At 48.5% G+C, this 25,000-nt stretch overlaps 1 protein-coding gene across 13 annotated transcripts in view; it reads right to left on the bottom strand.

The window, feature by feature from the left end:
- The window catches only part of DEPTOR (DEP domain containing MTOR interacting protein), a 199,406-nt gene that overhangs the window by 67,547 nt on the left and 106,859 nt on the right, over positions 1-25,000 (bottom strand). For 9 of the 13 annotated variants that reach the window (XR_003514533.1, XM_027561689.1, XM_027561690.1 and 6 more), the window contains exons 7-8: positions 20,798-20,868; positions 18,175-18,279 (exon numbers count right to left, since the gene is read on the bottom strand). Coding sequence is in view for 10 of the 13 variants with exons in the window: in XM_027561689.1 (XP_027417490.1) it covers positions 18,175-18,279; positions 20,798-20,868 (176 nt within the window). In the remaining 3 variants the exon portion in view is untranslated. Of the gene's footprint in view, positions 1-764; positions 3,019-14,593; positions 14,737-15,820; positions 15,954-18,174; positions 18,280-20,797; positions 20,869-25,000 lie in introns of those variants that run through there. The other 4 variants (XR_003514531.1, XR_003514532.1, XM_027561697.1 and 1 more) reach the window with 4 other exon arrangements.

Here is a 25,000-nt window from a genome sequence, read left to right as displayed (position 1 = left end):
AAGCTCTTGTAGTCTAGTAAAGCTGTGATGCTGCCTGAAGTAGAGTGTCCACTGTCTCTACCCACAGAAGTTAATTTATTGACTCAACAAACGCTCAATGCGCATGTAGCAAAAAAAAAAAAAAAAGGTTAGCTATTATCCCTGCCACAGAGCACGTGTTCTGGAAGGGATCAAAGAAAACACAAACATATCTGTGAAGGAAACAAGCAGGGAGATCTGAGAGCGGCGAGGGCTCTGGCTCACACTGTCAGTCTGGCTCAGCTCACTTCATCCCGTCTACTCTTTCTCTCGCCCTCGGAAAGGTAGAACACGAAGCACTCAAATTCCCAGCCCCCCTGAAGTGGCTGAACAGTACAGTCTCAGCCAATGAGGTGTGGGCAGAAATGCTACGAAAACGTCCCTTCCTAGGACTTCCCTGGTGGTCTGGTGATCGAGACCCCATGTCCCCTGCGGAGGGTGCAGGCCTGAGCCCTGACTGGGGAACCTAGATCCCACGTGCCAAGCAGTGAGACACAAACAAGCAAAAAAAGGCTTCCCAGCCAAACTAAAGAGGAGGAAGCGTGTAAAGTGAGGTGTCAAAGCCAAGGAGCCAAGAAAAGAGAATTCTACGTGGAAGAAACAGCAAATGCAAGCTTGCCTGGTGGCTCGGCTGGTAAAGAATCCGCCTGCAATGCGGGAGACCTGGGTTCGATCTCTGGGTTCGGAAGATCCCCTGGAGAAGGGAAAGGCTACCTACTCCAGTGTTCTGGCCTGAAGAATCCCATGGACAGTATAGTCCATGGGGTCACAAAGAGTCGGACACGGCTGAGTGACTTTCACTTTATGGAGAGAAAGCAACCACTGGCTTGAGGAACTAAAATGTGGTGATGGAGATGAGCAAAGAGGAAGGAGGCCAGGAGAGAAGGTCTGAAAGGCAAGCAGAGGTCAGATCACCTGGGCCCGGGAAGCCGAAGTGACCCTCTGAGAGTTTACCCTGATCCCAACATGGAACCAACCAAGGCCGTCAAGCAGGGGAGCGGCAGGGCCTGGCTGGCTTGATTGCCGGGAGGAGAATGAATGACAAGGCTGCGAGAGGGGGTGTAAGTGGGTCTCCCTGCTGGTCCGGGGTTGGGAGGCTGCCTGCCAGTGCAGGGGGCTCAGGTTTGACCCCTGGTCCAGGAAGACCCCATGAGCGTCAAGCCCACAGGCCACAACTCCTGTGGCTCCGTGCCCTGGGGCCCGTGCTGTGACAAGAGCCGCCACCATAACGCAAAGCTCGGGCACTGCAGCTACAGAAAAGCCCCTGCTCGCTGCAGCTATAGAAAGTCTGTGTGCAGCAACCCAGCGCAGCCAAAACTTTGAAAAAAAATTTTTTTAATGTAAAGAAAAAAAGAGTAGGTGTAAGGAGACCAGTTAGAGCCACGGTAGTCCTGGTGAGAGGAGACAGTGGTTTGGATTTGGGAAAATAAAGAAAAACAGAGGCATCTGAGATACATTTTGGAAGCATCTGGAATTGGAGGGAAAAGAAAAAGGCAAGCATGACTTCTAGATTTCTGGCCTCAGCAGCTGGGTGGACGGTAACGATGTTCACTGAGATGGAAGAGACTGGAGGAGGAGCAGGAATGTGGAAAACAAAGCATTCAATCAACTCAACATCCGTGATTCCCGTTCCAGGGGCCCAAGCCTCCGCCAAACGAACGTCCTCCTGACTTGGCTCCCATCATCTCCCTCTCCCTCACAGGCCCTCCCGGGAGACCTGCAAGCTGTAACTGTCATACTAACAATCGTTGACTTTATCTGGCAGGAAAAAACTGATGGGTAGAAGTAAGAGACTCTAAAATTAAAGGCTAAAGGGCAGGCTCAGCACATGACTTTGCAACCTTGAGCATGGAATTCTGAAAATGAATGAAACGTGCAAACTTACAAAAATGTGTATTTGAGACCTCAAGTCTTGCTCCCAGTCATGTTCCCACCAAACAGACACACCACAGCTTGTAATTAAATATCTGAGTGAAGAATTACCATCTGCCTCTTCTCTGGACCTGAAGTTCCACGAGCACAGGGGCCTCGCTTGTTCTGCTACCAGCGGACCCACAGGGCACCACGTGCATCAGGCACGCAGATTCACCGTCTCAAGCTCTTGAGGCTGGCAGTGTGGGATGACGGTGACACAGGGCCACGCGCTTTCTCCTGTGCTACAGGAGACCCCTCCTTCTGAAGGCTGGGAGTGTGGGATCACGGTGACACAGGGCCACGTGCTTTCTTCTACTCTATAGGAGACCCTCCTTCTGGGGGCTGGGAGTGTGGAATCATGGTGCTCGCAGAGACACATGCTTTCTCCTGTGCTACAGGAGACCCTCCTTCTGGAGGCTGGGAGTGTGGGGTCACGGTGCCCAAGGGCCACAGGCTGTCTCCTGCTCTGTAGGAGACCCTCCTTCTGGAGGCTGGAAGTGTGGGATCACAGTGCCCGAGGGCCACACGCTTTCTCCTGCTCTATAGGAGCCTCCTTGCACCCTCCAGCATCCGATGTTTGCTGGCAATCCTCGGCGTGTAGATATATCCCTCGCCATCACGTGGCCATCTTCTCCACATGTACTTCACATTATCTTTCTTCTGTGTGGATCTATGTCCAAATAGCCCCTTTTAATAAGTAAACCAATCAAATTGGATGAAGGCCTAATGAGCTCATCTTAACTTGATTACCTCTTTGAAGACCCTATGTCCAAATAAAGTCAGATTCTTAGGTACTGCGAGTTAGGACTTCAATATATCTTTTCTTTCGGGACCAGGACACACTTGAATCCACCAGAGTCGCCCAGAGTAAACGCAACATCTCTCAGATTCCCTTGCAGCTAAGTGCGGCCATTTGTGGTCATGTTCTAGTCAGTGGGATATAAACAGGAGCAGTGTGTGCAGCTTCTCGGGAGTATCTTGAAGGGAGGAACAGTGCCCTTCTGCTTCCCTTCTTACTTTATGGAGAGCTGGAACGTAAGCCTAATGGCTGGAGTGACAGCAGCCATCCTAGACCCTGAGGTGGGGCTGCAAATGGAAAGTGAACAAAGTGAAAACACAGACCACAGCGACATATCTCGGTCTTGAACTAACTTTCTTTCAACTTACACGTGGCAAAGAAATACTAATCTTAACCACTGTTTCCAAGATTTCACATAGCTCATAAAGGAAGCTAACTGTAACTGATATACCACCGTAAACTGTGGAATCTTCTGTATGTCACACATTTGCAGACAGGAAAGACATTACTATATTTATCTTTACTTCCCATGACACTTGGATTGGTCATGGGTAAATCCAGGAGTATAGCTTTGTAAAAGGATGTCCAGCCTTGGTTGGGACAGCTTCGAATTTCTAGCAGATATAGGTCAGTCTGGGGAGGTCCCTGACTACACCTGGAGGCAGGCTTGGGTTTACCTGACTTTGAAGAGACCTGCAGAGGGCTGACAGGAGCTGGCCTCACACTATGTAGTTAGGACCCAGAAAAATTGGCTTCCCTGGTACTCAGTGGTGAAGAATCCGCCTGCAATGCAGGAGATCTGGGTTTGATCCCTGGGTTGGGAGCATGGCAACCCATTCCAGTATTCTTGCCTGGAGAATTCCATGCACAGAGGAGCCGGAGGGCTACAGTCTGTGGGGTCACAAAGAGTGGGACATGACTGAGCGACTGAGCACAGCACACAACACACAGAAAGATCGAGTTCCTATCTATCTGTTAAGGACTGAGGGGTTCCAGGCTGTGCATGTCTCAGCAGTTGCCCTTCTGTTTCCTGGGACAGAGAGCAAAGAAAGCCAGTGTGAGGGCTTCCCAGGTGGGGCGGTAGATAAGAATCCATCTGCCAATGCAGAGGTCGTGCGTTTGATCCTGGTCTGGGAAGACTCCACACACCATGGAGTGTCACAGCTGCTGAAGCCCATGCACCTCAAGCCTGTTCTCCACACAAGAGGAGCCCTGCAAGAAGAAGGCTTCACACTGCCACAGAGTAACCCCGCTCGCTGCAACCAGAAAAAGCCGGCGCACAGCCACGAAGTCCTAGAACAACCAAAAACAAATAAGTGAGCAGCATAAGCAAGAAGCCAGCGCTGGACCCCACAGCAGAGCGACTCGGGCACAGCTCAGGACCACACTGAGATACTTCCAAGCTTTGCCATCCTTTGGTTTCTAAAGATTCCTTTTTCCAGTTGCAAATAAAAGTGCTTAGTTTCACCTCAACGTAAAAAAGCTTGTGTGTGTGTGTTAGCCACTCAGTTGTGTCCAACTCTTTTGAGACCCCATGGACTGTAGCCCTCTGTTCATGGGATTCTCCAGGCGGGAATACTGCAGTGGGTTACCATTCCCTTCTCCAGGGGATCTTCCCAACCCAGATTAACAAAAAACAAAAACAAGCCCACTGATACAAGCATAGCCATCAGTGGGACTGGAATTTAATGTAATGCCAGTAATCACTTATTTTCAGATGCACCTTTAATAAACTCTGAAATCGGGTCACATCTTATGTCCTATACATCTTATATTGATGAAATACGTTAGCTGATGCTCACAAAACAGCTATCATGTGACAGGCAAGGGGCTTGATATTTCATACACATTTCTTACTCATTCTCACAGTCACACCATCAAGCAATCAACACTGCCATTTTAAGATGAGAAACGGAGATTTAGCGTTTCTAAGAGAGTGACAGAATCATAATGGCATGCTGCAGTATGGCAGAAACATATGATCACATGGATTCTGTTTCCCATGATATCCTATTTTGGCTACTGTTTTGTTATTTTGTGTTATGTGTTTGTAAACATAAAGTTACTTAAGCAAGAGTCAGCCAGAAGACACAGAAGAACACAAAGATTCTAACAAGCAATATAATAAATGACACCTGCAAACAGTTACTCTTTACTATGAGCCAGCTGTGGTGCTGGGTCACACTTCATTTAATTGCAACTATTATAAGTGTCATGTTGAAGGTGAAGAATTTAAGCGGGGAGGGGCAAGACAGGGGTAGGGGATTAAAAGGTACAAACTACTATGTATAAAATAAATAGACCAGGCCCTCCCCGCCGGTGCAGTGACCGAGACTCCATGCTCCCAGTTCCGGGGCCTGGGTTCGATCCCTGGTCAGGAAACTAGCTCCCACATGCTGCAACCAGGTGTCCAAACTCCACAAGTAAAGATCCTGCAGGCCCTGCAAGCCCTAACGAAGACGGACCATCCTGCAGGCAGCAGTCAAGACTCGGCACAGCCAAATAAAGATTAAAAATAAACAAACAAGCTACAAGGATCCACAGCGCGACGCAGGGAAAACAGCCAATATTTTGTAACAACTAGAAATGGAGTGTAACCTTTAACAATTGTTTTTTAAGTGAATTAATTTTTAGCAGCACTGGGTCTTCATTGCTTTCTCTAGTTTCAGCAAGTGGGGGCTACTCTTCCTTGGGGGGTGAGGGCTTCTCCTCGCGGAGGCAGACAGAGCACGGGCCTCAGGAGTCGCAGCACAAGCTTTGTGGCATGTGGAAGCTTCCCGGACCAGGGGTTGAACCCGAGTCCCCTGCGATGGCAGGTGGATTCTTATCCACTGAGTCACTGGGAAAGTCCTAAAAATTGTTAACCACTATGCTGTACATCTGAAAGTTAAATAATACTGCCCATCAATGATAACTCAATGAAACAAAAAAGAAAGGTGTTCAGGCTTAGAGTTTGTTATCCTGGGTCCTATGGAAGGGGTGAAGTTGGGACTCAAACATCTTGTGTCTGACACCCAAGCTGTGCACTCCCATGACCCAGTGCCAGACACAAGCAAGAAATCTGAGCCCTCAGTGAACACAGGATGGACCACAGGATGAAGGCGATGTGATGGATCAGAAGAAAGAAGGGAGAAGGCAGACAGGACTTCTGGGAATCTTCTCGGGGATTTTTTCAAAATTAATTTCTATCGGAGTATAGTTGTTTTATGATGTTATATTAGATTCTTGCTGTACAGCAAAGTGAGCCAGTCATAGGTATACATATATCCCCTCTTTTTTAAAATTAAATTTTATTTACTTTGAATTGAAGGCTAATTACAATACTGTGTGGGTTTCTGCCGTACATTAACATGGATCAGCCACAGGCACACATACGTCCCCTCCCCCCGAGCCTGCACGATTCCCTTTTTACACGTCCTTCCATTTAGTGAGCACGAGCACTGAGCTCCCTGTGCTGCAAGGAGGTCCTCCTCAGCTATCTATGTACACACAGTGTGTGCGCGTGTCAGTTCCTGGGAGGTTTAAAGGCGGGGATAGGCTCGCCGGGTGACGGGCGTCCAGAAAGGACCCTGCAGCCTCAGGACGCAGCAGTGCGCCCTTCTGGGGGCTTCCCAGGTGAAGGAGCCGCCTGCTGACAGGAGAGGTCCCCGGGTCGGGAGCCGCCCTGGAGGAGGGCGCGGCGACCCGTGCCCTGTCCTCCCGGAGAGCCCCGCGCGCAGGGGGCCTGCGGCTGCAGCCCACGGGGTCGAGTCGGACACGGCTGAGCGCCTCAGCACGCGCTCACGCGGGTTTCTAGGCGAGCCTAGGCCAGAAACGCGGGGGGCGTGGGAGGAGCCGGCAGAATTCTGGGGTCACAAGGAAAACTCCGCGGAAGGCTGGAGCCCCGGGAAGCGGGAGGACCCCGGACTGGAGAGAGCCTCGGACCCGCCCCACGAGCCGGCGCAGTCAGGGGCGGGCGGCAGCCGCCTCTCCGGACCCGGACCGGACCCGGAGGAGGCGCCACACGGGCCTCGGTCAGGAGAGCAGAGGCCCGGGCAGGCCTGGAGTCTGCCCGACGCGAAAGCCCGCACTGGTCTCTGCAGACGGAACGGACGGGGCCGCCTCGGCCGGGAGGCGGTGACCGGGAAGAGGCCACAGGGCCCCCGCGAGGCCGGGAACGCTCCGTGCGGACGGCAGCCACGCAGGTGTGCACCTCGACGGCTCTCCAAACCCTATTCTTCCAGGCTGTGTCTTCTGTCACACGAAAGTTATGACTCAATTCAAAATCCAGCTTTCAAAGTCTCTTAACCTTCCCCCCTCCAACTCACGCATTTTCACTGGGGGTGACCTAGTTCCCAAAGGGGAAAAAACTACCTCCTGGAGCGTAAAACCCAGGCTTCCGCTTTTTATGTAGGAAGCACACACATTCATATTCGTACGTACAGATAGTCCATAAACAGGTCTACAGCTATCTGTGGTATCTACATTTTACGGAGAGAGATGATTAAGGGGAAAATGTCTGTGAAATGCTCCTTAAGAGGAAGATAATAAAAAGACGGCTGACAGATACCGCTGTAGCTCAGGGCCACCCTTCCTCCCAAAACGCCCTTCACAGTGCAGTCAGGGCTCAGCTGTCGCCCTTTCCTTCCAAGCAACTGTGTCCCATTCTTTTTTCACTTTGGTTTCACACTGGAGCACAGCTATTGACAACGCTGGGAGTTTCAGGCGGACAGCCAGGGGCTCAGCCGCGCACGCCCACCTGTGCCTCTCCCCCAGATTCCACTCCCATCCCGGCTGCCACATGACCCTGAGCAGGGTTCCCTGTGCGGCCAGTAGGTCTGGCGCGCGTTAAATGCAGCAGCGTGTACCCATCCACCGCAAACTCCCAGACTGTCCTCCCCCCGCTCTTGCCCCCGGCAACGGCTCCACTCTGAGTTTCTTCTTTATGGGATAAACTCTGCGTGTGTGTATGTGTACACACACCTGCACATCTGAACACACTGCAACCATGGGCAGAGCGTGTGCACGCGTGTGCACACAACACACAGATATACTTAGGTCTACTTGATTTCTACCCATTCTTAGTGCGAGTGTGGTTTTTTCTGGCCATGCCACAGGGTGTGTGGGCTCTTAGTTCCCCAAGCAGGGATCGAACCTGTGCCCACTTCACTGGAAGCGGCCTTAACCACTGGACCTCCACGGAGCCCCAGTCTCTACCCATCCTTTAGGTCTCAGTTCAAGCACCCTCCCCTGGGGACGTGCGCCTTGTCGTGCCCCGCTGGCCCACACAGAGGAGAAGACGGGCCCTCTGTTTGTCCCTGCACCTCTGTTTATAGACTCCAGAGTGGAGTTCTGGGGTGACGGTCTCTCTCCCTCTCCAGACCATAAATCCCAGCGAGGCCTGATATGATGGCATGTGGCCAAGAAAGACGAACTGAACACAGAACTGCAGAGCTGCCCTGTCTTCTCCAGGGTGGGCAGGGAGGGCAGGGAGCAGAAAGGAGGTCGGAGCTGAGGCCCCTAGGAGCAGGCTCCCCACAGCCAGAGCCACAGACTCTCCCACCAGGCCCGGGTGAGCAAAGCACTGGCCCTTCTGCTCCCGGTTGGCTGAGCACAGCCGTGCCCCAAGAGGAGAGCACAGCCCAGTGCATCCGCACGCACGGCCTTCCAGCACTCAACTGCAAAGGAGCTACTTTTAAACCTCACGGTATGCAGCTTTCTTCACACGTGTTGACTGTCATCCCACCATTTGCTACTCCAGTGCCCAAACAGTCTTGGCAAATTAATTAGGAATTTGGGAGGCCAACTTGGCTTTCTTGGTTAGGAGGAAAATTCCATGAAATATACGGGCTTTGTGGCCATGGGGAGGAAAGACCCAAAAAGCAGGATTTTGACATTTTTCTTCTATATGAGAAATGGGAATTTTTGAAAGGAGGAAAAAAAGAACACAATGACCACTAATTCCTTACTGTGACTCAGATGGTTCTGTCTCCATATAAACACACAAAGAAACAAACAAACAGTGAAAAGGGGCCCCATACATCCACATCCATCAATTCACACCAGCAGGAAACAGGAGGAGAAGCCAGGAGTCTTGGAATCCCTGTGAGAGCTGGCACGAGGCTGCGTGAACACTTGAATACCATTTCTCACAGGATTTAATTATTCCCACCAGGAAAAAAGAAAAAAAACTTTCCAGAAAAGAGCAAGGATATCTTTTGTTTCTTATTTGTAAATATGGCTCAAATTCCTTCACAGTCTGAAGGCTGAGTGGTTTGCTCAGATAAGTGTTTGATTAAACTAGCAGACGTGCATTTTTTTTTATGTCTTTCACTTGGATGACCCCGCAAGATCTAGTCCTGACCTAGGTGAGGGGCTGGTGCCAAGAATAAGAACTATTTACTTGACCTTCTGCAAGCAAAGGCAGGTGGACATGTGACCACCTCAACAACTCATCTTGAACTGAATACAAATTCTCCACACAAGACACAGGAAAGGTTATGAACCACCGAGCAGCTCACAGCAGGGTTGAGGTTTTATTGGATGATATCAGCTCCCACTTCCCGGGTGGCTCAGATGGTAAAGAAGCCGCCTGCAACACAGGGGACCTGGGTTTGATCCCTGGGTCTGGGAGATCCCCTGGAGGAGGGCATGGCAACCCACTCGAGTGATCTTGCCTGGAGAATTCCAAGGACAGAGGAGCCTGGCGGGCGACAGTCCATGGGGTTGCCAAGAGTCGGGCACGACTGAGCTACTAACACACACATATCATCTACTGAGCTCTGCCCCACAGGTTTGTATTTTTTGAAATAATGCAATAGGAAACAGTATTAGGAGTTTGGGGCAAAGAGACCGGATTTTGAGCTAGCTGTGGCATTCACAAGACTGGTGACCTTGAGAAAGGGACTAAGTGGGCCTCAGGTTCCTCATTTACAAGGGGGGAGGACATTTCCCACTCCCCTTTCAAGACTTGTAAGAACAAGAAAAAGAGACACTTGGTATGAGAGGTGCGGGGATACAGCGCCCGTGTTCAACGAGTAAGCTCCTCAGTCTTCTCCAGAAGCACCAACTCACTGGGTCAGGCAACACATGCGCTTCTAGCACTTACAAAAGGACCGGGAATATAGTAGTTAAAGGCAGACAAGGTTCTACTGGAGACAAATGATAAACTATTAGGTACTATTATCCAATTCTGATGAGTGTTACATCTTGAAAAGATAAGACAGGGTAATAAATAAAGAGTAACTGGAGGAAGACAAGCTGTTTAAAGAAGGCTTCTCTGAAAAATTGACATTGAATCTGAAACTTGAATGACAACCATGGAAGCAGTCACTCAGCCTGAGGCCAATGGAGCTACAAGCAAAATAGGCTGGAGATAATGTTATGACCAAAAGAGCCCAGATAGTGGACTCTGAGGGTCATGGAAGGCGACTGGCATTCATTCTCACTGTAAGGGGACGCCAGACTTCCCAGGTGGCTTAGTGGTAAGGAATCCACCTGCAGTGCAGGAGACCTGAGTTTGATCCCTGGGTCAGGAAGATCCCCTGGAGAAGGAAATGGCAACCCACTTCAGGATTCTTGCCTGGAGAATCCCATGGATTCTCCTGCCAGAGGAGCCTGGCAGGCCACAGTCCAGGGGGTCGCACAGAGTCAGAGACGACTGAGCAACTAACGCTTTCACTTTCACTCCAGTGGTCAAAAGTCCACCTTCCAAGGCAGGGGATGTAGGTTCAGTCCCTGGCCGGGGAACTATGCTCCCACGTGCTGCAGGGCAACAAGGTCTGTGTGCCACACCTAGAGGCCAAGAGCAGCAACTAGGGCCTGGCTGGGCAAGATGAGTAAATAAGTGGTAAAGCAAGTGCCACCAAAATGATAATACAATTATTTCAAAAAATAACTGATTCAAAGATGTGGATCAAGTGAGAATTCTGATGATCCTATCACCATTATTCTCTAGGCTGGGAAAGGGAGGAAAGAAGTATGAAATAAGTATAAAAACTTTATCAGAAAAGGTGTAATGAATTGCCCTCTTTGTTACACGGGTCCTGATTCAGACAAAACCTTAAGCAAGGTTATATTTGGCGCCTCTGGTAACATCTGCTCCCTTTTTGGGGTCTTGGGACGAACATGCGGCGACTGTGTGAGGAGGAGGGGGGGGATGAAGAGAAGAACAAAAACAGACGAGAGAAAACACAATTTCAAACAAGCGGGGGTGATGTAAAAGCCTTCTGACTGAACACTTAAGAGTCAATTCCATTCACAGCTGAACTTGGGCTGGAAGCTTCCCTGGCCTGCGTCTCCGTCTCCGCGACGTCCCCGCCGCAGCTCGGCTGCCTGAGCCGCCCCGGCTGCAGGGTCAGCAGCGTGCAGGCGCCGGGCGTGGGGGCAGGTCATGGACCCCACCAAGCCCGTCCAGAGGAGAAGGCGGGTGATCCTCTCCACTCGCCCTAAGGGGGCATGTTCTCTGGAACTCTTCCAGAACTGCCAGAGAAGGAAATTCTAATACAGGCACGATGGTTTCGCCTCATCATGGATTAAGCATGCGTGTTTGCCCAGTCGCTCAGTCGTGTTTGACTCTGAGACCCCGTGGACTGTAGCCCACCAGGCTCCTCTGTCCATGGGATTCTCCAGGCAAGAACACTGCAGTGGGTTGTCATGCCCTCCTCCAGAGGATCTTCCCAACCCAGGGATTGAACCCCCATCTCCTGCACTGGCAAGTAGATTCTTTACCACCGAGCTACCCGGGAAAACTTCATGGACTAAGGGTTCCCTTTAAGCAGGCAAAGAGCTCCTCTCTGGGTCCGAAAAGATCAAGAAGCATGAAGAGGGGAACACCACACCCAGGCTCTCCAGTCTGGGCCTGTCCTGTCCACACAAAGGTGCCCCGCCGCTGCAGTTTCCAAGCCCCAAGGTAGACTAAACGCGAGAGATGACAAACACACGAAAACTCAATTACAGCACGGTGTCTGTTTCTACAAGGAAAAGAGTGCAATTAAGCAGCCACGGTAAAAGTAGGAAAATTCCGCTGGACGGGAAGGTCACAGAGGGCCAGACGCAAAGCGCCGTCTGCACCGGAAAGTCGCAGAAGGCAGGCTCTGACCTCAGGGGCGAGCCTGGTCTCCTGGGAGAAAGTGCATGGGAGGCAAAGGTGGGCGCTTTGCACTGTCTTAGGTTAGCTCGTGCAGGTCGGTGGGGCCAAAGGCGTCTGGCCAGAGTTTGGAGCAACTCTTACCACCCAGACCAAGAGGGTAGGTCACTGCCCAGGTCACTGGCTCCTTCCCCAGGACAGGCTCTCACAGGGTCAGCGCTGCCACCCATATAGACGGAGGCTGCACACCCACACACACTGCCCTGAAGTCAAGAGCAGCAGTGATGTGACAGGTCAGTGGGAACAAGCCTCCAGGACTGGGTTACACAAGGGCTTTTCATAGAACTTATTTTATAACAAATGCATATGGCAAAATTAGGAAATTATCTATTCATCATTTTCTGTAACAAAGTAACAGACTAAGCAAATAAATACATTTATTTAATGGAAGAGCAGGGTATTCCCTCATTTTCATTAAAAATATTTTTTAAAAGTGGAGTGTAACTGGTTTACAATGTTGTATTTATTTCTGCTGTACAGCATGAATCAACTATATACACACATACATTCCCCTCCTCTTGGACCTCCCACCCCTCCAGACATCACAGAGCACCGAGCTGAGCTCCTGCTACTAGCTGTTATTTTACACGCCGTAGCTTCCCTGGTGGCTCAGCTGGTAAAGAATCCGCCTGCAATGAGGGAGACCTGGGTTCGATCCCTGGGTTGGGAAGATCCCCTGGAGAAGGGAATGGCAACCCACTCCAGTATTCTGGCCTGGAGAATCCCATGGACTGCATAGTCCATGGGGTTGCAAAGAGTCGGACACAACTGGGTGACTTTCACTTTCACTAGTGTATATACGTCACTGGTGTATGTCATCCAGTGTATATGTCACTGGTGTATATGTCACCAGTATATATGTCACTACTGTACATGTCACTGGTATATATGTCACTTTTTACTGGTATATATGTCACTACTATATATGTCACTTTCACTAGTGTATATATCACTAGTGTATATGGCACCAGTGTATATGTCACCGGTGTATATGACACCTGTGTTTATGTCATTTTCACTGGTGTATATGTCACTAGTATATATGTCCCTGGTGTATATATCACCGGTGTATATGTAAACGGTATATATCTCACCAGTGTATATGTCACTTTCACTGGTGTATATGTCACCGATGTATATGGCACTAGTGTATATGTCACTTTCACTGGTGTATATGTCACTGGCATATATGTCACTTTCACTAGTGTATATGGCACCAGTGTATATGACACTGGTGTTTATGTCACTTTCACTGGTGTATATGTCACTGGTGTATATGTCACCGGTGTATATGTAAATGGTATATATCTCACCAGTGTATATGTCACTTTCACTGGTGTATATGTCACCGGTGTATATGTCACCGGTGTATATGTCACTTTCACTGGTGTATATGTCACTACTGTATATGTCACCAGTGTATATGTCACTGGTGTATATGTCACTTTCATTGGTGTATATGTCACTGGTGTATATGTCATGGGTGTATATGTCACTTTCACTGGAGAATATGCCACCAGTGTATATGTCACTGGTGTATATGTCACTTTGACTGGTGTATATGTCACTAGTGTATATGTCACTTTCACTGGTGTATATGTCACTAATGTATATGTCGCCAGTGTATAGGTCACTGGTGTATAGGTCACTTTCACTGGTGTATATGTCACCGGTGTATATGTCCCTGGTGTATATGTCACTGGTGTATATGTCACTTTCACTGGTGTATATGTCACTGGTGTATATGTCACTTTCACTGGTGTATATGTCATTACTGTATATGTCACCAGTGTATATGTCACTGCTGTATATGTCACCGGTGTATTTGTCATTTTCACAACTGTATATATCACTGGTGTATATGTCACCAGTGTATATGTCACCAGTGTATACGTCACCGGTGTATATGTCACCGGTGTATATGTCACTTTCACTGGTGTATATGTCACCGGTGTATATGTCACTTTCACTGGTGTATGTATGGCAGTGCTACTCTCCCAATTTGTCCACCCTCAACCTCCCACCCCTTCGTTCCTCTGTGTTCACAGGTCCATTCTCTACATCTGTGTTTCTATTCCTGCCCTGCAATTAGGTTCATCTGTACCATTTTTCTAGATTCCATATAAAGGCATTAATATATGATATCTGTTTTTCTCTTTCTGACTTCTTACACTCTGTATCTGTCATTTTCATTTAGCTTACAGTACAACTCAAAATACATCTCAATATATTCACTCCAATACAGAGTTTGATCAAAAGCAGGTTTTTATTTTTTTTATTTTTATCTTTTTTTCTAATTTTATTTTATTTTTAAACTTTACATAATTGTATTAGTTTTGCCAAAAGCAGGTTTTTAAAACAAGGCTATATCTTGGTCTTTTTTTTTTTTTATCTTAGTCTTAAGATTCCATTTCAGAGTTTCTATTAAATGATACATGTTGTGTTAGATAATTTAAACAGACTTTTTTTCTTTGGCTCAATTTCCCAGCATTTTTAGTATGCTAATATGCTTTTCTGTAAATTTCCAAGACAGGAATAGTGTGCAGCAGTTGAAAACTGTTTTGATCACAGAACCTCAGGACAGGATATTTTGCTGGACTCAGTTCAGTTGTTCAGTAGTGTCCAACTCTGCGACCCCATGGACTGCAGCACGCCAGACCTCCCTGTCCATCACCAGCTCCCGGAGTTTACCCAAACTCACGTCCATTGAGTCAGTGATGCCATCCAACCACCTCATCCTCTGTTGTCCCCTTCTCCTCCTGCCTTCAGTCTTTCCAGCATCAGGGTCTTTTCAAATGAGTCAGCTCTCCACTTTGCTGGACTAGAGAGCTGTATAATGCAAGTTTGGAAATGTAGCTCTGCTGAATTCTGTACTGCCCTACGACATACAAAAACCATTGTACACGCTCCTGAGAAACTAAGAATATAAACAATGAGTGTTATCTTCTGAAACTGACAAAAATATCCCAGGTTACCCATCAATCAGTGTAGATATATCAAGGAGTTAATTATCAACCGACAACATCTAGGACAGTTATGCATATTAATCGAAAACGATGAACTAAAATCAATGAAATATACCTGGCTAAGCAAACCAAGGTCTTTAGCTGCAACATAAACCCACTGCTTTCCCCAAAGGAAATCTGCTTTGAGTCAAAGCTCCATGCAAGTGAGTGTGCACTCAGAAGCAAAGCACTCTGCCAAAAATAATTTATACGGAGGTACTTTACTGTGGAAACAAAATATGAAACATTTCCCATAGCCAAGAGTCCCATTAGAAAATGAAAAAATTCAGCCTCGGCACAGAAACAGATGCTGCCTGCCAACTCTCCTGCTCTGGGTTCCTTGGTACCGTGCCCACCACGTACTGACAGACTCGGCCAACAAGGCACATGGAACATGCCCAGAGCACAAGCCTGTGAAAGAAAACTGCTTATGCTCTCTCAGTCGTGTCCAACTCTTTGGGACCCCATGGACTGTAGCCCACTAGGCTCTTCCGTCCATGGGATTTCACAGGCAAGAACACTGGAGTGGGTTGCCATGCCCTTCTCCAGGGAATCTTCCCATCCCAGTGATCAAACCCAGGTCTCCTGCACTGCAGGCAGATTCTTTACCTTCTGAGTCACCAGAGAGACCCCTGTATGAAAGTGAAAAAAAGTGAGTGAAGTCGCTCAGTCGTGTCCGACTCTTTGCGACCCGTGGACTGTAGCCCACCAAGCTCCTCCATCCATGGGCTTCTCCAGGCAAGAATACTGGAGTGGGTTGCCATTTCCTTCTCCAGGGGATCTTCCTGACCCAGGGATCAAACCCAGGTCTCCCACATTGCAGGCAGACGCTTTAACCTCTGCGCCACCAGGGAAGCTCCCCTCTCTGTATGAAGGAGGTGCTCAAATCAGAGGGCAGTCAGTCCCCAACCTGGCATCAATCACCCAGACTGACCGTAATCCCTGCTCTGGGCTCACCTGTGCAGTCAAGATGGCCCACCTCTCTTGTCCAGAAGGTGAGTCACTGCCAGGGGGTAAATGCTGGGAATCAGGGCAGTGCAGACCCAAAGCACACCTGCAGCTCCACTGGTCTCCTGCTCTAGAAGAGGGACTGACGAGTGTGGATCAAAGTGTTGAAGACAGAAAGCCACAGCCTGTGGCTTTCATGTCTTCTGCATCCGCCCATGATCCCAGATAAGCAAGAGATAAATGTCCTCTGTGAGACAGGATAAAACTTCGAGATAAAGGTGTTTTGAAGCAGAAAACCAATGATCTCAATATCCTCTTATACCATATTTCTTTATAAATAAAAACAATGTATATAAATGTACATGTACATATAAGAAATCTGGAAGAATATAAATAAAGATGTTAACAGCTATACACTTTATGCCAATTATACTTCCAAAGTGCTGCTTAAAAATGTAAATACCTACCAGTTAGTAAAGATGATAGGCTCTTATAATTTTTTTCCTGCTTGTATGTATTTTCCAAAATTTTTACACTCTATGTTCATTACTTTAATACAAAAAATAGGAAAAATTTTTCAAAAATCTTACACAATTCACTCAATTGTCTGATGTGTGTGTATTTCTTTGCACTTTTTCAAGTGTTTTAACATACCTAATCCATAAAGCAGCAGAATGAAATACAATGATCATTTCAGAGAGGAGGAAACGGGCAATGAGATGTTATGAAACTTATTCACAGAGCTGGTAAGAAAAAAAACAAAACACTAAACTCCTCTTCCAAACACCATGACTTTTCTTCCAAACTCCATTACTTTTCTTCTCTTTTTCTCCCTATTTTCTGTTTCTTATGGTCTTCATGTGCTCTGTTGGCTGCACAAACACCACAAGTATGTGCTCTGTGTAGAACAGAGACAGTGGAGTTCTCACAGAAGACTCAGCAAAAGCATACAAGCAGCTCCTGCAGCTCAAGTCCAGAAAAATAAACGTCCCAATCAAAAAATGGGCCAAAGAACTAAACAGACATTACTTCAAAGAAGACATACATATGGCTAACAAACACATGAAAAGATGCTCAACATCATTCATTATCAGAGAAATGTAAATCAAAACCACAATGAGGCACCATCTCACGCTGGTCAGAATGGCTGAGATCCAAAAGTCTACAAGCAATAAATGCTGGAGAGGGTGTGGAGAAAAGGGAACCCTCCTACACTGTTGGTGGGAATGCAAACTAGTACAGCCACAATGGAGAACAGTGTGGAGATTCCTTAAAAAACTGGAAACTGCCATACAATCCAGCAATCCCACTGCTAGGCATACACACCGAGGAAACCAGAATTGAAAGAGACACGTGTACCCCAATGTTCATCACAGCACTGTTTACAATAGCCAGGATATGGAAGCAACCTAGATGTCCATTGGCAGATGAATGGATAAGAAAGCTGTGGTACATATACACTATGGAATATTACTCAGCTATTAAAAAGAAAACATTTGAGTCAGTTCTAATAAGGTGGGTGAAACTGAAGCCTGTTATACAGAGTGAAGTAAGTCAGAAAGAAAAACACCAATACAGCATACTAACGCATACATACGGAATTTAGAAAGATGGTAATGGTGACCCTGTATGCGAGAGAGCAAGAGACACGGATGTATAGAACAGACTTTTGGACTCTGTGGAAGGGGGTGGGATGATTTGAGAGAATAGCATTGAAACATGTATATCATCGTGTGTGAAACAGATCGCCAGTGCAGGTTTGATGCATGAGACAGGGTGCTCAGGGCTGGTGCACTGGGATGACCCAGAGGATGGGATGGGGAGGGAGGTGGGAGGGGGGTTCAGGATGGGGAACACATGTACACTCGTGGCTGATTCGTGTCAATGTATGGCAAAAACCACAATATTGAAATGTAATTAGCCTCCAATTAAAATAAATTTAAAAAATAAAATAAAAATGTATCTGTCACTCAAAAAAAAAAAAGACAAGTAAAAGGAAACTTTCTTTTTTCAAATTAAGTATTGGTTAAGGAGAGAAATGTGAAAAACAAAAAACCGAGGGAGATTTAGAAGACACAGAGGTAGAGTCAGAAGGACAGGAAGACTCGCTCCCTTAGTTTCGACCTCACTTCGAAGCTCTTGGCTTCGACTCAACCGCGCTCAGAAAGGACAAAGGAAAGGACAGAGGTGGAGCGTGAGGGGAGGCAGGACGGGCGGGCGCGGGGGCGCGGGGGCGCGGGGGCGCGGGGGCGCGGGGGCGCGGGGGCGCGGGGGCGCGGGGGCGCGGGGGCGCGGGGGCGCGGGGGCGCGGGCAGGCAGGACGGACGGGGCGCGGGCGCGCGGGCGCGCGGGCGCATCCTTACCTTCATCCCTGCTGCCGCAGCCGGGCCGCTGGGATCCACGGCCTGGATGTGGCACGGCTTGCTCCCGCGCACCACGAAGCCCCAGCCGACCGCGTCCCCGACAATCTAGGGAGGAAAACCACAGTCAGCAACCCGCAGACGGCCCTGGTGCCCAGTCTCCAGGAGAGAAGGCCCGAGAGTGAATGCCTGCGCGAGGGAGCCTCCTCCGGCCGCCTGCTTCCATCGCAAACACAGGCTCACATGTTTATGCAGAAGCTGTGGCCCAGAAACACCTGTCGGGCGGAAAGAAGGTGCTTCTGTGAACTCACTGCTCCATAAACAATCGGCAGATGGCTTCTTTCTTAGGCTATGTCGCAGTTTACCAATAGACTCTAATGGAAGGTTTAGATGATCTGAAAAACACGGTTGAAATTTCCCTCTGGGTCCAATTTCCCTTCTGCTTCCAAAGGATACTTTCCTCATGATCTTGCTACCTCCCTGACCTCTAAGCTAGTCATTTCAATTACTGAGGAGGAGAAACATGAAGAGTCTTGGCTTTCTTGAAACACAATTTAATGTACTAATAAAAGACAGTGAAAAAGGACACAAAGTTCTTAATTCTCAAGTCAACTCTGGTCCAAAAGTTGATTGAAACCGGAGAGTGCTTTTTCCCGACAGAATTGTAATTAGAATCGGCAGTTACATTTGCTGGGCAGCTCCCAGACACGTCTCTAGCACATACCCCAGCCAAAATACAGACGGCAGCCATTCACAATCAATCACTAGCAATGCTGGCACTGATATTTAAAACCAAAGAGAAACAGACCTAAAAAATACACTCCACTGTCCCTTGAATGCCAGAGACAGAAGAAAAGCAGAGAAGCAAATGACATTTTTCTGACCATTCTTGAAGACTTTCAGGGCAGGTTTAGTACTCATAAACTCTGTTTTTGCTTGCCTGAGAAGCTCTTTTTTGAGTTAAGTATTTTGGGCTGTGCCAGCTGCTGCGTGCAGGGGCTGCTCTCCAGTTGCAGAGCGCGGGCTTCTCATTTAGGGGGCCTCTTACGTTGTGCAGCGTGGGCCCCAGGGTGCTCGGGATTCAGTAACTGTGCTGCACGGGCTTAGTTGCCGCGTGGCATGCGGCATCTTCCCAGACCAGGGACCAAAGCCGTATCCCCAGCATTGGAAGGTGGATTCTTAGCCACTGGGCCAGCAGGACAGACCTGAGTTCTTTATCAGGTACTCTGCTGGCTTTGGGGTTTGGAACTGTGAGTTCTTCATACATGATTTCACTTCCAAACGTACAGTTTGCCTTTTCCTCTGATATGGGCATGTTGCCAGCGCTGTTTTCATGTTGCTTGGCTATGAATCGACCCAACCGGGTTTAATTCCTTGGTGCTCAGAATGTGCTCCAGTCCTTGACAAATGTTTGCTGCATGGATAGTGTGGAAAGCTTTCCCCAACCTTGAGGTATTAAAACAAACATTAGAGACTAAAGAAAGGATGAGAAGTGTTCTCAAGAAGCCATCAGTGTAGATGTGAGGAGACAAGAGGCCGGTGGACAGAAGTGGGGGAGGCGAGGTCAGCAGGGGGCTTGGGGGCGTCCCTGGGGGTCCAGAGGCTAAGACCCCACCTTTCACGCGGGGCTGTGGACCCGATCCCTGGGGGTTCAGAGGCTAAGACCCCACCTTCCATGCGGGGCTGTGGGCCCAATCTCTGGTCGGGAAGCTAAGATCCCATGTGACTCACGGCCAAAAAACTAAACATACAAAAGAAGCAATACTGGAACAAATTCAATAAAGGCTTTAAAAATGGTTCACATTTCAAAATTCTTTAAAATAAAAACAAACAAGAAACGGAGCCCTTGGGTTCTGTTTGAAGAACACCAGGGGGTCTTAGAAGAAGAAGAAGGAAGGCTGAAGACCCTCCAAGAGAGGGCAGGTGGTCATAGGTATGTAGGACATCCAAACGGGGTCCTTCTGCAATTCAAGGCCCTAAAATATTTGCAAAAGCGCCATCGATCATCACAGAACAACCTTCTTCCTCTACCTTAAGGCTCCCTCATGTCTGAAATAGGGCTTCCTTGGTAGCTCGGTGGTAAAGAATCAGCCTGCAGTGCAGGAGACACGGGTTCGATCCCTGGGTTGGGCAGATCCCCTGGAGAAGGAAATGGCAACCCACTCCAGGCGCTCTTGCTTGGAGAATCCCATGGACAGAGGAGCCTGGCAGGCTACAGTCCATGGGGTCACAAAGAGTTGGACATGACTTAGCAACTAAGCAACAACATGTTTTAAATAATTTTTATAATTAACTATAATGCAGAAAGGGATTGTTGGCATTATTTTTCTACCACCTGCCTTTAAATCTGTCATTATACTAGAATAGGTACATAATGAATTTTTTTTAGGGAAACATCAAAAAGAATTTGAAATGCTGGATTAATAATAATAAATTGTGTCAAGTCCTAATGCATTTTATTGCCAAAGGGTCAAGAAAGTCACACTGTCATAATGATGCTCAAAACCAAAGGGGAACTGGGAGAACCTTTCCAAGTCCACCCCCAAACCTGACATGGACAGGCTGCCACGCAGACACGCTCCAGACAGAGCAGCAGCGCGGGAGAAAATCCAAAGGGTGAGCCTACCGTGAACGTCTTCCTCGCATACGGAGCCCCAGGGGTCAAGAGTTCCTCAGAAGTGACAGGCCTCTTCAACACTGTAAGACAGACGCAGGGTCAAGGCACAAATCCTCTTAGCCCTCTGTTCAGCCTTTCAGCAGAAACTTCCTGAATGCCTCAATTTGCGACATCAGAGATCCCTGCCTCCCAGTGTACAACTCTCGCCAAACAGAGGCAGAAAACTTTAGCAAACGAAAACAGCCCTAAACCTAAAAAAAAAAAGCAGAGATGGAGCAGGGGGAGGGGAAGCAGGAGTGCCAAGGGAGTTCTTGAATTTCTTTCTTTCAAGCCCAGATAGGCATTCAACGGGCTTCCCTTGGGGCTCAGCTGGTAAAGAATCTGCCTGCAATGTGGGAAACCTGGGTTCAATCCCTGGGTTGGGAAGATCCCCTGGAGAAGAGAAAGGGAGGAGAAGGGGACAACAGAGGATGAGATGGTTGGATGGCATCACTGACATGATGGACATGAGTTTGAGTGAACTCTGGGAGTTGGTGATGGACAGGGAGGCCTGGCGTGCTGCAGTCCGTGGGGTCGCAAAGAGTTAGACACGACTGAGCAACTGAACCCAACTGAGGCATTCAATGCTTCCCAGATAGGCAGAATCCTCCTGCAATACAGGAGACTCAGGTTCAATCCCTGGGTCAGGAAAATGCCCTGTACAAGGAAGTGGCTACCCAGTTCAGTATTCTTGCCTGGAAAATTCCATGGACGGAGGAGCCAGGTGGGCTACAGTCCACAGGTACAGTTGCAAAGGAGTCGGACACAACTTAGTGACTAAATAACAACAACAAGGCATTCAACACGTCAAAAGTAAAAGGAATTCTGGCTCTGGCAGACTTCCAACCATGTTTCCAGAGCTAATGCCACCGCCCCCACCCTCCATCATACTGTACGCATCCTGTTCACCAGAGCTCCTTAGAGTTCCTCGTTAAAGTTCAACATCCTCGTTAAAGTCCCCGACGGTGCACGCACACTGCCTTTGGTCCTGAACCCTAACACTGGGGAGATTTTCTGCATCTTTAACACACGCTGGCTTCTACGCTCAGCACTTTATATATTCTCTTTGTTTCATCATCACAAGAACTAATGGGTCATTTCATCCTTATCCCTATTCTGGTAGGGAGGAAACAGAAGCTGAGAAAAGTTAAGGAGCTTGTGTCCAAGGCCTCAGAGTTAAATGGAACCAAGATTTAAACTCAAGCATTGATGCCACTGCCCACCCCCAAAGAAAGGGTGCAGAAGCCCCAACACGGCTGCGTGTGGCGCCCCCCCAAGACACCTGGACCATCAGATCACTGCTGGAGCCCAGCAGACGGCAAAGACTGTGCTCCCTTCCTGACTTGCTGCCTAAAATCCCAGCAAAGATGAACCCCGTCCACACGGTGCTCACGCAGAACCGGAGCAGAGGCTGCCGAGGCAGCCCAGGGCAGCAGTGATCTCAGTTAGAGCCACCATGAGCTTGAGCGCAGAGAAACTGGAGTGGCTGGGCCAGGAGCTCAACACAGTGACGCGCAGCCTCCATCCCCTCTGCGGGGGCCTTTGGGGCCCGGAGGCAAGGCCGGGCCAAGGGGCAGCGGAGGACCAGAGGTCGTGAGGCCCAGACCGTAGGGCAGCTGCCCCGCACGTTCTCAGCCGGGGGCAGCGGGGAGCCTCCTGCTGACCTGACGGGTCACGGGGATGCCCGCTGCTGCTCTCAGAAAGCTCATAATGGAGGACATGGGTTTGCCGTCTCCCCTACAGAGCGAGAAGGCTGAGATCAAGAACAGCAGCTCTCAGCAGAGGGTCAGGAGGTGAGAGGAGGGCCCGTGGTTGAGGACTGCAGCCTTTTTACTCCCCGTCAGTCAAGCCCTCCACACTCTCAGCCCTCAGATCCCTTCTGGGGTTTATGGGGGTGGATGTCGGAATCACATGGCACTGTGATATCTGACAACAGCCACCATATCTTGTTACACGGTCTACTTTTATTGAGATATAATCGACACACTAGATCCGTTTTGGGTTATAACATGATGCCTGAATGACGAAATGATCACCTGATCCAGTCAAGGTCATCACCTCATGTAGCTACAAGCTTTTTCTTCTTGAAATGAGAGCTTTTCAGGTCTACCCTGGGGACTTCCCTGGGGGTTCAGTGGCTGGGACCCTCAGCTCCCAAAGCAGGGGGTCCAGGTCCAAGCCCTGGTCAGGAGCCAGATCCCACCTCCTGCCGCCAAGGGGCCCTCGTGCTGAGACCCAGCACCCAAACAGATAAAAACACTGAAAGAAAGGTCTCCTCTCTTAGCACCATTCAAATCCACACGCAGCATTACCGACTGCAGCCACACGCGCACGCTGCGTTCCCCAGACGCGCTGAGAAGCGGAGACCTGTGCCCTTTGACCCCTTTCGGCCACTCGGCCTTCCCGCCCCCACTGACCAGGCCCCTCTGGCCAGCACCAGCTTGCTCTCTGTGCGCATGAGGTTTCTGTTAGGTTTCACATACACGCGAGATCAGGTGGTATCTGTCACTCTGTCTGACATTTCACTTGGCATATAGACCTCAAGGCTCACCCACTTTGTCGCAAAGAGCAGACTTTCCTTCACTGTCATCACTGAATAACGTGCCACTGTGTGTGTGTGTGTGTGTGTGTGTGTGTGTGTGTGTGTGAGAAATATACCCCATCTCCTTCATCCATCCATCCCCTGACGGGCATTTAGGCTGCTGCCATGTCTTGGCTATTATAAGCAATGCTGCGATAAACATGGGGGTGCAAATAAAATCTCAAACGCACGTTCCCCTCTCCCATAGATAAACACTCAGAAGTGAAACTGTGGGATCACAAGGTGGTTCTATTCCTTTTAGGGTCACTATACTGCTTCCCACAGTGGCTGTACCTGTCTACATTCCCACCAACCGTGCATGACGGCCCCCTTTTCTCTACACTCTCACCAACATTTGTCATGTGAGTTCTTTTTCATGTCAGCCATTCTGACAGGTGTCATCGTGACTTTGAGTCACACTATATTGTAATACTTGGCAACAATGCTGACCATTGAATACACTGTCCCACTTTCCTATGTTAAAATGTGTAGAAACTTTGAAACCTAGGGAGTCATTTCTAGCTTTCTCTTATCATACCCTTGAGAACTTATTTACTCATCACAATGATACTAATTATATTACTTTTTATAGCACTTAATCTGCATTGGGGCATTTACATATAGTATTAAAAATATATGCTGATGGATAACTAATGATTAACTTTAAATGCCTTACCATGAAGTCTGCTTACCTGCTTGAGGGAAAAAAAATCACAGGTGAGCTCCCTCCGCCTTGCTGCTGCTGCTGCTGCTAAGTCACTTCAGTCGTGTCCGACTCTGTGTGACCCCATGGATGGCAGCCCACCAGGCTCCCCCGTCCCTGAGATTCTCCAGGCAAGAACACTACAGTGGGTTGCCATTTCCTTCTCCAATGCATGAAAGTGAAAAGTGAAAGTGAAGTCGCTCAGTCGTGTCCGACTCCTAGTGACCACATGGACTGCAGCCTCCCAGGCTCTTCCGTCAATGGGATTTTCCAGGCAAGAGTACTGGAGTGGGGTGCCATTGCCTTCTCTATTTCTGTCTGCACATCAGTGAAATTCCCCCTTTGGGCCAAGGGGGTAAGGAGAAAGAGGAAACAACGCAACCTTCTACTCACCCAAGGAATCAAAAACATATACAATGGCTTTAGCACAACTGACACTTTCCTGAAGTTGAACTCTTTTGATTTTAACTTGGAGGTGTTTGGTTTCCATTAGGACTTCAAAATGATATTTCTAATAGTAAGGTTCTTCTCATACTACCTTATCAGCAGTGCTCTATTAATTGAGAAACTTGGTCATATATGGGTGCACGAAGATCTCCCAGCCAGTGTGGAAGCAAGTATTTTCATTTATTTGCAGGTTAAAATGTTATACTGAGAGCTAGACCTCCACTACAGAAGGCAGAAAAAAAAGTTAGATGAAGAAAAATACCCACTTGCCTAGAGCACAGCATTAGATGACTGTTTTCTCTTAAAGCCTTTCAACAACATCTATTTGTCCTTACTCTAATGAAAGCTTTTTATTTTTTCTCTAAGAGAGATCTGCTCACTGAAGGATGGGATCATGACCTCTCATCACCGTATCTGCAGCACCTGCTGGTGAGGACTCAGC

The sequence above is a fragment of the Bos indicus x Bos taurus genome, chromosome 14 (genome assembly GCF_003369695.1).
Source record: "Bos indicus x Bos taurus breed Angus x Brahman F1 hybrid chromosome 14, Bos_hybrid_MaternalHap_v2.0, whole genome shotgun sequence".
Taxonomy (NCBI): Eukaryota; Metazoa; Chordata; class Mammalia; order Artiodactyla; family Bovidae; genus Bos; species Bos indicus x Bos taurus.
The sequence above is the reverse complement of the archived record's forward strand: the minus strand, read 5'-3'. Positions and strand labels throughout refer to the sequence as shown.